Raw genomic sequence first — 12,641 nt, forward strand, 5'->3', positions numbered from 1 at the left:
CATGACACACTTCTCCGCCAGCGCTCTGCCCTCCTCCTCCACATCAAATTTGGCCACCCACAGTCTCCTCAGCATCTTCAGACCGCTGGCGTCAGCGCCGTCGGTGGGCAATGCCAACTCCATCTCCAGCAGACCCTACAAGAGCGAGTCGACGGGCTTCGATTAAAAGGATTTCATAATATGATGTCACACGCGTCAGAAAGAGAGAGACACTGACCCTGAGCGCGGCATCTCTGACAGAGAAGCACGAGGACAGTAAAGCCTCCAGCAGAACGTCAATCTCAGGTTGTTCGGCGAGCGCACATCCCTCCTGCCCTCCAGCGCTGGCACACAGAGCCGTCAGACAGCCTGATGCCAGCACCTACAACACACACACTCCATCACAACTCTCCTCAAACACTATGTGTGTGTCTGAGCGCTGATGTGGATGCTAGTCTCTACCTGAAGGCGAGGGGTGGACGTGCCGATCACTTTGGTCAAGAGCAGCAGCATACTAACTCTGGGCAGCAGCTCTGGGCCGTTCTGGACAAACAGAAAACAATGTTACTTATAAACTGCTGGGGTTTCAGTTATACAGATGTGGATTGAATCATTATAAATGTACATTTCTGACATTTTTATGAGATTTTACTTTAATAACATGCACAGATAAAGCTACATTTTTATAATATTCTTATTTAAAAAAATTTTTTAACATGAATAAAATTTAAATTGTACTAATTTAAATGTTTATATAGATTAGATGTTTTATTTCTGAATTTGTATTATATTATTAAATTTAATTTTTAAACGAGTATAATTTTAATACTTTCATTTATTACTTAAATTGTATATTTTTTAGATAAACAACTGAATATATTTATTATTGAATTTTTTATTAATTTACTACATTTTTATTTTTATATCTGAATATTATTTTATTAACTTTAGCTATTAATTTATTTTATTTGGTTGTAAATGTATAACTGAATATCTTTTAATAAAATCTTTAAAAATTAAATATATATATATATAACTGAATTTTTTTTTTTTTTTTACCTGAATTGACATAACAGTCATGTCAAAATTTCAGTTACTGCAAAGTTGACAAATCAATAAATCAAAAACACAGATTAATGACAAAGCATTTAGTTGAAAACCCAACGGTACCTCGTCTATGAGTGTTTCGGTGTCGTTGAATTTCGCCCGCAGCTGCGCATGTGTGTTGATGACCTGCAGTGCGCGGGTCATCATGAGCTCGGTCTCCTCTGAGGATCCGCTGCTTTGACTCAGCACCGCCTGCAGCAGCGGGAAACAGAAGGAGAACGCCGGCGCTGACAGGACAAATGCACCTGATCCTGCAACTCACACACAAATACATTTCTAATGAGTCTTTAAATCAAAGAGACACTGTCTTTAATATTTTTGCAACTATGAAGTCTATTTCAACTATTTCTTGCACCAAAACCTGTTGTAATATGACAAGCCATTTTAACGTTTAATACTTAAAACATACTAGCATCTATTTTAATGCTACTGGTACTTATTTTTTAGCTACTAGTATCTATTCCATTAAGTACTAGTACTTATTCTAGTACAAGGGCAGTCGTGGCCATCCTCAATACCACGACTGAGGTGAGACCCTTGAGCAAGGCACCGAACCCCCAACTGCTCCCCGGGCGCCGCAGCATTGGCTGCCTACTGCTCCGGGTGTATGTTCACTACTGAGTGTACACTTGGATGGGTTAAGAGCACAAATTCTGAGTATGGGTCACCATACTTGGCCACACACCACTTCCCTTTCCCTTGTTCATTAGCTACTAAGTGCTTATTCTTTAGCTACTAGTAACTTTTTAAAGATACTAGTACATATTCATTAGATATTAGTTCTTATTTCAATAGTGACTAGTAACTATTCTACTGTTACTGGTAATAAATTCAAAATGTTTGCCATTGACTTCTATGGGAATCTGTCATTCAGATATCAACTATTCAGTTCTGACCAGTATGTATTTCAATTCTGACTAGTATCTTTTTAAAATTTACTAATCAGTATACATGTGATACTAGTTCTTATTTATTAATTACTAGTACATACTTAATCGATACTAGCAGTAATTCATTGGGTACTAGTTTTTTTATTATTAGTACTTTGCATTTTTAGACACTAGTATCTCATATAATCGTTACTAATAATAACTGCTTTTTTACTTGTCTTATGTTCTGACTAGTCAGAATGGCCACTGTAGAGTTAAAAATATTACTATTAAAATAAAAAATATTACCAACAACATTTGGAATAAGTACTAGTATCTAATAATTGCGTACTATTATCTAATGAATAAATTCTAATATGTAATATGTACTCGTATCTAAAAGTAAGTACTAGTGCCTAATAAATACAGTGCCCTCCAAAAGTATTGGGACAGTAAGGCCAATTCCTTTATTTTTGCTGTAGACTGAAAACATTTGGGTTTGACATCAAAAGATGAATATGAGATGAGAGATTAATATTTCAGCTTTTATTTACAGGTGTTTTCATCTGGATCTGATACACAACTTAGAAGATAGCACCTTTTGTTTGAACCCACCCATTATTCACGTTACCAAAAGTATTGGAACATGTGACTGACAGGTGTGTTATGTTGCCCTGGTGTGTCTTATTAATTGATTATTCAAACAATAAATAGCACTGAATGTCTGCGCTCAGTTTCAGATCCGTGCAGACTGCATTTATAGTTAGACGTGTAACCAACATGAAAACCAGAGAGGTGTCTATGGGTGAAGAACGAGCAATTGTGAAGCTGAGAGAAGATGAAAAATCAATCAAACCATTGCACAAACACTGGCAATAGCAAGTACAACCATTTAGAATCTCCTGAGGAAGAAAGAAACCACTGGTGTACTGAGTAACACCTCAGACGGGTAGATCAAGGAAAACATCTGCAGTTGATGATAGAAACATTGTGACAGCTGTAAAGATAGACCCTAAAACACCTGTTAGTGACATCAGCAACAACCTCCAGAGGGCAGGAGTGAAGGAATCACAATCTACTGTTCGCAGAAGACTTCATGAACACAAGTACAGAGGCTACACCAGAAGATGCAAACCACTCATTAGCAAGAAGAATAGGAGACGAGCCTCAAAAATTATGGGACAAGGTTTTATGGACCAAAGTGATGGAAAGGCTAAAGTTTGGAGAAAGAAAGGATCTGCTCATGATCCCAAACATACAAGCTAATCTGAAACACAGTGTACACAGGTGTACATTATAGTACACATTACACAAGTAATGTAATGGCTTGGGCTTTCATCGCTTCTTCTGGGACAGGCTCATTAATCTTCATTAATGATGTAACATGATGGCAGCAGCAAAATTAACTCTACAGAAATATTTTGACTGACAATTTACAGAAAGATGCAACCAAACTGATTGGGAGATCTTTCATCATGCAGCAAGATAATGACCCAAAATATAGTGCCAAAACAACAAAGGAGTTCATCAGGGGCAAGAAGTGGACGGTTTTAGACTGGCCAAGTCAATCTCCACACTTAAACCCTGTAGAGTATGCATTTTACCTGCTAAAGAAGAGACTGAAGGGAGTAACCCCCCAAAACTGAAAGAGGCTGCGGTGAAAGCCTGGAAAAGCATCACAAAAGAAGAATGCTAAAGTTTGGTGATGTCATTGGGTCACAGGCTTGATGCAGTTATTGAAAGCAAAGGATTTGCAACTAAATATTAAGTCTTTTTCACTTTAATCTGTGTTAATTCTATCTGTTCCAATACTTTTGGTAACGTGAATAATGGGTGGGTTCAAACAAAAGGTGCTATCTTCTAAGCTGTGTATCAGATCCAGATGAAAACACCTGTAAATAAAAGCTGAAATATTAATCTCTCATCTCATATTCATCTTTTGATGTTAAGCCCAAATGTTTTCAGTCTACAGCAAAAATAAAGGAATTGGCATTACTGTTCCAGTACTTTTGGAGGGGAGTGTAACTAATACTATATAAAAATGTACTAGTCACTATTGGGATACATACTAGTCAGAACTGAATTGTTGAATCTGAATGGCAAATTCCCATAAAAGTCAATGGGGGAAAATGTGTTACTAGTAGGGCTGTTCGATTTGGGGAAAATATCTAACTGATTTTTTTGACAGATATAGCGATTTGATTTGCGATTTTAAATTTGCAAAGTCAAGTTTCAGCTCAATATTGTCAATAATGTGCAGCACAGTATGAGTATCGTTACCCTGCTGAAAAAAACAAAACCATAGAAACCATCACAGAAAATCTTATATAGTTTCCATAAAAACCTACAAAATTCCTTTTAGTTTTGGTGATTATTCCAATAGGAATTACTGTTGTTCTATTGGTTGCCAACTGCTAGATAACATCCCACCAATAGAATGCATCAAATACCAGTAGACACCATTATAGTTTACATTAAAACCAATACAATTCCCATTATAACCCTTAAATCCATTACATTTTCTATTGTGTTTTGGGAGGTGTTCTACTGTTTTTTTCTCTGCAGGGAAGATTATAATGGTATTACTACATTTACAGAATTATTGAATTTCACAGAAAAGATTAGTTTATTTTTTAATAGATAAATAACTTTTTTTTTTGTCAATTATTAAAGTATTACATGTTACACGGGCTGATTTATTCATTTTTAAGTATTTGCGATTTTAAGAACAAGTGGGAAATGTGCTGAATGTTACATTTCATCCAAGTGAAATTGGCAAGCAGTTAGACTTAATTTACATTCGTTTTAAACGCGGAGCCAGGCGCGAGTTGACACAGATTGCACGCGTGCGTCAGGCCACGTCCATATTGCCAGATGCGCTCACGAGAGACTTGCGGAGCAGAACCGGGCGCGAGAACGTGAGTATAAAAGCGCATTAGAGACAGGCTGCGTGTGTGCGGTTCGTCCGTGAGACGCGCAGCGTGGGGCAGAGCGGACCGACTATGAGAAGCATTCAGAGACACAGGCTGTGTGAGCGGTCTTCTGAATTAGCAAACATACATTATAAACTTATTTCACATTAATATGTTGGGGAGATAAAATGTGTAGGATAACGTTCATGTAGCCTACTAATAAAAACATCTAAAAATGTATCTTTTATTCTCCAGTACTGAAAGCAGAACCGATAAGGGAGCTCTTGATATGCGTTGTGACGCATGTAGTTACATACGTTTTTCTTTAGTTTTAATTTACCTAACTATCAATCTAACCCTTTTTAAATGGTGGGCGCTTACGCAGTTGGCTAGAGCAGTGCTGATCGGGGAGAATGGAGGTGCGCTCACTCTATTGGTTAGTAAGACTGCCACTCAAGGCTGACAATCATGCATATGTTCTGGAACAGAGTAATATCGCGTCCACATCGCAGGCTTTGCGATTTGCAAATCGCAACGTCTCAAATCGCGATTCGATTTCGATTAATCTCACAGCCCTAGTTACTAGTATCAAGTACTAATATCTAATGAATAAGTACTAATATCTAATAATAAGTAGTAGTATCTATATCACAGTAATGAATAAATACTAGTATATAAGCACTAGTAAGTAATGAACGAGTAACAGTATCTTATAAATAAGAACTAGAATCTTTTAAAACAGTACTAGTAGCTCTAAAGAATAATCACTAGTAGCTTATAAGTACTACTACCTAATGGAAGTACTAGTAGCATGAAAACAGATCCTGATTTTTTATAGATTAAATGTTAAAATGGCGTGCCATTGTTGTAATTTAGTTTTGATGATTGTCCCACGTGTGGGTGTGTGTTATTCACCAGTCTTGCCTTCTTTCTGAAGTGCTGTGTTTGTGTGCAGCAGTGAGATGGTTCGTTGCGTTGCTGTGTTCAGATCTTCTTGAGCCCAGGCAGGATCCAAATCAAATTCTGGCTTCAGCTGACGCAAGGTCACATGACCCACGAGAACCGCTAAACAAACCAAGAAAAAAAACAAAAACACATTTGAATCACATGAAACCAAAGGTAAGACATCTGTTATTCACGCATGCAAAAATGATCTCAGGCAGCTTTACCTGAACTTTACCTGAATCATTTATATGTGAAACAAAGACCTAAATAAAGTTAAAACAGTAAATCGAAGACATTTAATGAACGTAAACGGTTTGATTATTTTTCTAGTAGCCCATTACAGCTGTATTAGGCATTTAAAAATCACTGTATAGAGATATTATGAGGAGATTACTAGCTGGTAAAAATGATGTTTAAAATTGTATTATTGTACTTTTTATTTTATTATTATTTATGCATTTTTTAATTCAGTTTTATTTACACAAATGCATATTCACAATTATTTTAGCTGTTGAAATAATATATTTTTAATTAAATGTTATTTACACAGATGCATATTGAGAAATATTTTAGCTGTTAAAATAATAATTTTGTTTTATTTAGACAAAACTGGATACTTTTAGAAATGTGAATTATTTTAGCTGTTGAGAACACACTTTTTAAATTTAATTAAATTTTTACACAAATGCATAGTCACTTGATGCATCTGTTATTGATAAATATGACCATGGACCACAAAACCAGTTTTAAGTGCCAATTTTCCAAAATTGAGATTTATACATCTGAATAAATTAGCTTTCCATTGGTGTATGGTTTGTTAGGATCGGACAATATTTGTCTGAGATACAACAATTTGAAAATCTGGAATCTGAGGGAGCAAAAAAATCTAAATATTGAGAAAATCTCCTTTAAAGTTCTTAGCAATGCATATTACTAATCAAAAAAGAAGTTTTGAAATATTTACAGTAGGAAATTTACAAAATATCTTCATGGAACATGATCTTTACTTAATATCCTAATGATTTTTGGCATAAAAGAAAAGTTGATAATTTTGACCCATACAATGTATTTTTGGCTATTGCTACAAATATACCCCAGAGACTGAAGACTGGTTTTGTGCTCCAGGGTCACATATGCAAAAACAATGTTGGGCAGTAATAAATATTTATTTGCATAAAAAAAAAATTTATATGTGAAAACAAGGACAACAAAAGCAAGTGAAGACATTAAATAAGAGTAAATGGTTATAAACAAACAGGAAAAGGAAGGCATACCCAGGTAGTGCAGTTCTTTAGGCATTAGAGTGACGCCGATGTGCAGGAAGACCTGTTTGAGGCGGGGAGCAGCCAGAGGTGACTGAAGGAGGGGCAGAATAACCTGCAGAACTCCAGGAAGATGCATCCAGATCAGAGGAGGACGACGGGCCAGAGCCGCCTCCAGCAGACCGACTGCACACTGCATCTCCATGTCCAGCTGAGACAGAGCAAGAGAGACAGAGACACGGCTCAGTGGTTTGTTCACACTGATGGGCATATCTCAGGTGGTCTTCGGTACCGTATGACCTCTCACCTCCTGCAAACGCTTGCGGATGCCTGACTCTTTCTCCAGCTGGTTCTGCATGATCTCCTTCTGCTTGCTGGTCAGCTGGATCTCCTCTTTGATGCCTTTCTTCTTCTTGATCTCCTACAAGACAAACAAAAGGGGGAGCTTAATCAGTATAAAACAGAGCACTGCACCAGATACAGTATCCCACAATGCAATGTGCGTGTTTCATTTCCAGTGTGACTGATCAACTAGAGCCAATATCAGCCCAGATTTTTTATGTATTTTAATCTGACTGCCAAAAGTTGTATAAGTATTGATCTATTTTTATATATTTTATCATTTTAATGCATCTTAGTTATTTAATGTCTAATATATTTATAATTTAATATACTTTAGTTAATCATAAACACACTAAATTTTTGAAATTATTATTATTACTGGATACTTTTTTAATATGTATACAATATACAGAATTGCAAGATGCACAAAAATTACTGAAATATATACTCCATTATATATTTTTCAGAATATTATACTTAAAAACAAAATCAGACTACTACTATTTTTATGCAAAATATTGTTTTATAAAATTGCGAAATAATGGAGATGACAACTAGACGTCACTCAAAAATCAACAGGTTATGCAGTGAGGCGAGAATGTTCTGTATTTCAGTTGGAAGGGTTTCTTGCCATGTACTGTAAATATTATTTTTGACAAAACAGTTTACAAGTAACTACTCAGTATGCAGTAGTAAAAAATGTCTCCTTTTTTATTCAAGTGGATCATTTGTTGTATTTCTCTCTCACCTCTTGAAGCTCCAGTTCAATGATCTGCTCTTTGAAGGAATACGCCTTATTCTCTCTTTTCATGTTGCCTTTCTTTGCACTCTCCTGCTGAGCGCTGCCAAAAACAAGACAACAACGCTTACTAGAAACGACCCGATCCATGTGCTTCTCATTCATTCATCTCAGAATGTGTATTTGCTCCACCTTGTTCAGTAGACTTTACCTCATGATGATGCTCTTGTCGTATAGTTCTCCCTCCGGCGTTTGCATGATGGCATACTCCTGACGCATCACCTGCATCAGTGCCGGATTGGACAAGCGCTGGGTCACATGATCCATGACACGCGGCAGCAGTTTGGTGGGAGACAGACGCGACAGAGAACCGACAGCATTCTGAACAGCCTACGGAGAGAGAGATGCACAATGTCAATCATAAATCTGTCCGCATCTGAATGTGTTTCCTATTATAGCAATCTGACAACACAATGTGACTAGGGTGTAACAAGTTTCAAATTATTACTTCTATGACATATATGGAATCCTGTTTACACCACGGAATAAAAAAAGTGAAAACAGTAGTTGTAACTTTCTCACAATTTGGACTTTTTCCTCACAATTCTGTAAAAAAAAAAAAAAACTATTTTGAGATATAAACAGAATCTTATTGACTTTCTCAATAAAAATTCAAATAAAAATCTCATAAGAAAGTCACAAAAGACTCAAGTGTGAGATGTAAACTGATTTGTGAGATATAAATCAGAATTGAGAGATAAACAGATTTGTGTTGAACTTGAATTCTGAGGGAAAAAGGGTCAAAAGTGCGAGATGTAAACATGCAATTCAAAAAAACTCAAAGTCTGAACTGTGAAATAGTCAAAAGTTTTATTTTTTTAATCCATGGTGGAAAAAAGCTTCCATAGACATGCTAACCAGCTAACAAAAAAAGTTAAATAACCGGAAAAGAATAGAAAAATTCATGATTCTGCATTGTTAAAAATACAGTGTTTTATTAGACAAAATATTTAAGATAAAACAGATGAAAAAAAAATATATTAAATTTGATTAAATAATGTGTTCTAATTTTAGTTGATCGATTTAATTACTATAAGATTTATATAATAGTTCATTAATAAACATGAAAGCTCAAAAGGGTGAGCTTGCGGGTGGGTTTACCATATTTGATGCACTCATTGTATGTGCGTTAATCATTGTTTATATGTAAATAAAAATTTAATTAAATGTTATACTTTCATTTTTGGTGAACTACACAAAATATATATATTGTCACTGTCCATGACACATATTGTTGCATTGTTGTATAGTGATATACATCTACAGCACTAAAAATAACAGACTTAAATGCAGCCAGTCAGACCTGATTGTCAGTGTTGGCTTCTAGCAGGCGAGGTAGAATCATCCCCAGGTGTTTATCGATGAATTCTGCAGCGTCCAGCTTCATGGTGGACAGCAGAGAAGGCCACATCTCAGACCTGACGGCCACTGAAAGAGAAAGAGCGAGATGAACACAGGATTCGGGAGCAGCTGTTGGGATATTCCTGTACGCATGCATCAGAGAGAGACGAACCGATGGACGGATGATGGGCTACGATGAGAATATCCAGGGCCAGTTTCTCAGTCTCCGCCGGGTCGTTCCACTGAGCCGCCACCGAGCAGATCACGCTCAGAGCGTCCAGCAGGATCCGCGGGGCGACGTAAGAGCGTCCGATCTCTGTGAGCTCGCCCGTCTCCGTATAAACAACATCTGACGGCAGAATCTGATTCAAGAGACGTAAGAGTGAGAAATACAATACACATCAGTGTAGAGTAATCATTCAGTTCCTCGCCATCCCTCACCTTGTGTTTGTTGATGACGACACGCAGTTCTCCCAGAAGGCCGTGGGCCAGGCTGGAGCCGCCCAGCGAGGACAGGAGTTTCTTCACAGTCTGCTGAGCACGCTTACGCACACGCCACAGACGGGAGAGCAGCGCCATCACTGTGGCCTGATGGTACATCCTGAGGACAGCAGACAAGCGTTTGAGTCACATGATCACTTCTGCATGTATGAAGTAAAGATTTTGCACTATTGTTGAAAGTCAAAATTGACCCTGTTTACATTCTTAATGACTATTCATGGTCTTTTTGTGAAAAATATAAGATTGTACATTTTTGTATAGAAATGTAACTTTTCAGCTGTAACTTTTAATAACATTAAAACATCTCTCTGGAATATATATATATATATATATATATATATATATATATATAAAATATTTTTTTTGTGATCGGCAGTAGTAAAACTATTACTACTATTTTTTTTATAATTTAAAGCAGAAATAACAAAATATAAATATTATATGAAAATCTTAATTAAACACTCAAGACTTAAAATGTTGCTGTAACTAACAGAAATAAACATTTAAAGCAAACAAAACAATATAAAGCTAAATATAAATATTTAAAAACATTTAAATGATAAAAGCACAATGAAATTACTAAAAGAGAAAATGCAAAAATGAATTATATTAATATTTTGAATGAGGTTTTTTTTTTTTTACATTTTCACATTGTAATAATATAAAAAAAGAATGGGTCCCACTTTATATTAGGTGGCCTTAACTACAATGTACTTACATTGAAATTAATCATTTGGTACGATGCACTTATTGTGTGCATACATGTTCTTACATTGTACTTATATTTTTAAAAATGCCTATATGTAGTTACATCTAAAACTAATTTCTGTAATTACATTTATAATTACACTTTTAACCCATCCCTTACACCTTAACCCACCCTTAAACCTACCCATACCACCAAACCTGTCCCTAACCTTACCCGTATCCCACCTCAATAGCAGCAATAGTGTGTTGCAATACAATATGAGCACAATAAGTACATTGTACTTATTTTTTTTAAGTACATAGTAGTTAAGGCCACCTAATATAAAGTGTGACCAAATAATGTAATAACACTATTTGTCAATATTTTTGCAGATGAGATGAGCATTTTGCATTCATTTGTGTATATAAGTGGCTTAAGTGCATTCTTTAAAACATTTTTAGGGTGATACAAGATCCCATTAGCTTTTATTTTGCATATCATAGTCCAATTTTAGTGATCCTAGTGTTGCTCTAAAGCTTCCTAAATTACTATTTTTAATCATTACAAAAATAAAATGATTTACAAATGCTTAATTTATTTGATTATTGACATTTGTAGCATAAATAAATAAATAAAAATGTGAATTAGAACATAGGAAATAATATACTGAATTAATAAATCCATAAAAATTCCGTTCCATTTCAAACATTCCAGGGGAAATTGCAGCAACTCACTGAGACTTGCTGTTGTTAAGTCTTTGTGGCTGATCCAGGAACAGTCTTTCACACAGCAGCAGGATGTTGCACAGAGCTGCGGGTACAGGACAAGTTTAACATTGGCAAAAAAATACACTGGATCTATTCAACAACTGGAGAGTTCTGACCTTCTTCACTGGCCTGAGAGAGGAACTTCTCGATAGTGAACAGAGGCTTCTTTTCATCTAGTATCAGGTTCCAGAAGGACACCAGCTTCGCTTCTGAAGACACAGAGGAACATGAAGATAAACGTTTCCAGCATGAGACACAGGAAAACTCTATTGGTCTCCGTGTGAGCGCTCACCGGGCACAGAGTCGAGCACAGACAGCCGACAGAGCAGCACAGAGGCAGCCACGCCTTCAGACAGCAGAGAATGCTGGGTATTCTGAGCAGCAGCTTTCTCCACAGTCTGGATGAGGAAAGGCAGGAAGTCCACAGCCTGATTGAGAGCGTCGCCTGAACAGAGACACAAATGCTGTTCATTCTGACTAAACATCAGCAGCAGGAGGATAAATCTGAAGTATCCCAGCAGCCCGACTGACCTTTGAAAGCCCCGATCAGGGCCTGGAGATACGCGTGGCGCACAGGGGACGTGGATGTCTTGAGGGTGAAGGCTTTTTTAAACCATTCTCTTGACTCTGAAGGCACGTTCACCGTGAAACGGCTCGTCCACTGAGATAAAACAGACACTGCATGCACCAGCGTCCCCTCATGGACTACAAACACACACATACACATGAGGAGAGAGAGAAAAACAACCAGCAGATATTAGGTTTTTGTATGTTTAAGAAATTTAAGACCATTAGAGATTGTTTAATGCACATCAAATGACAAATTAATATACATTTTGCAACAAGTAAAAAATTATAAAAAATAAATAAAATCTTGATATATAAAAAAAAACTGTCAATATTTGACCTTAAACATTTACTTGAAGTCCAGCCGAAATTGTTAAATTTAATAACATTTAATATTTTAGTAATATTTGCATGTTCACAGTTCTCTGATATCGCTTAGTGGTCACATGACATCCAGGTAAACAAATAAAATATTTAATATGTTTTAGTAAAAGTTTTATATTGAATGTTTTTACTTAAATTATTTATTTGACATTTACAATTGTGTATTTAGCAAGCACTT

At 36.2% G+C, this 12,641-nt stretch overlaps 2 protein-coding genes across 3 annotated transcripts in view; one reads left to right on the forward strand and one right to left on the reverse strand.

The window, feature by feature from the left end:
- The window catches only part of LOC306848856 (stalled ribosome sensor GCN1-like), a 52,477-nt gene that overhangs the window by 33,032 nt on the left and 6,804 nt on the right, over positions 1–12,641 (reverse strand). Inside the window, exons 14-29 of one of the 2 annotated variants that reach the window (XM_079383608.1) lie at positions 12,044–12,217; positions 11,805–11,957; positions 11,629–11,721; positions 11,480–11,555; positions 9,998–10,157; positions 9,729–9,918; positions 9,519–9,643; positions 8,367–8,545; positions 8,165–8,258; positions 7,382–7,495; positions 7,087–7,285; positions 5,792–5,932; positions 1,150–1,337; positions 442–522; positions 218–361; positions 11–135 (exon numbers count right to left, since the gene is read on the reverse strand). In XM_079383608.1, the coding sequence (XP_079239734.1) occupies positions 11–135; positions 218–361; positions 442–522; positions 1,150–1,337; positions 5,792–5,932; positions 7,087–7,285; positions 7,382–7,495; positions 8,165–8,258; positions 8,367–8,545; positions 9,519–9,643; positions 9,729–9,918; positions 9,998–10,157; positions 11,480–11,555; positions 11,629–11,721; positions 11,805–11,957; positions 12,044–12,217 (2,236 nt within the window). Of the gene's footprint in view, positions 1–10; positions 136–217; positions 362–441; positions 523–1,149; positions 1,338–5,782; positions 5,933–7,086; positions 7,286–7,381; positions 7,496–8,164; positions 8,259–8,366; positions 8,546–9,518; positions 9,644–9,728; positions 9,919–9,997; positions 10,158–11,479; positions 11,556–11,628; positions 11,722–11,804; positions 11,958–12,043; positions 12,218–12,641 lie in introns of both variants that reach the window. The other variant, XM_079383607.1, reaches the window with a different exon arrangement.
- Positions 1–12,641, forward strand: part of LOC306849892 (uncharacterized protein) — a gene marked incomplete at its 5' end in the record, with an annotated part of 704,045 nt that overhangs the window by 4,540 nt on the left and 686,864 nt on the right. The gene's annotated exons all lie outside the window — the stretch shown is intronic.

Source organism: Barbus barbus (genome assembly GCF_936440315.1).
Source record: "Barbus barbus genome assembly, chromosome: 29".
In the NCBI taxonomy this organism is placed as follows: domain Eukaryota; kingdom Metazoa; phylum Chordata; class Actinopteri; order Cypriniformes; family Cyprinidae; genus Barbus; species Barbus barbus.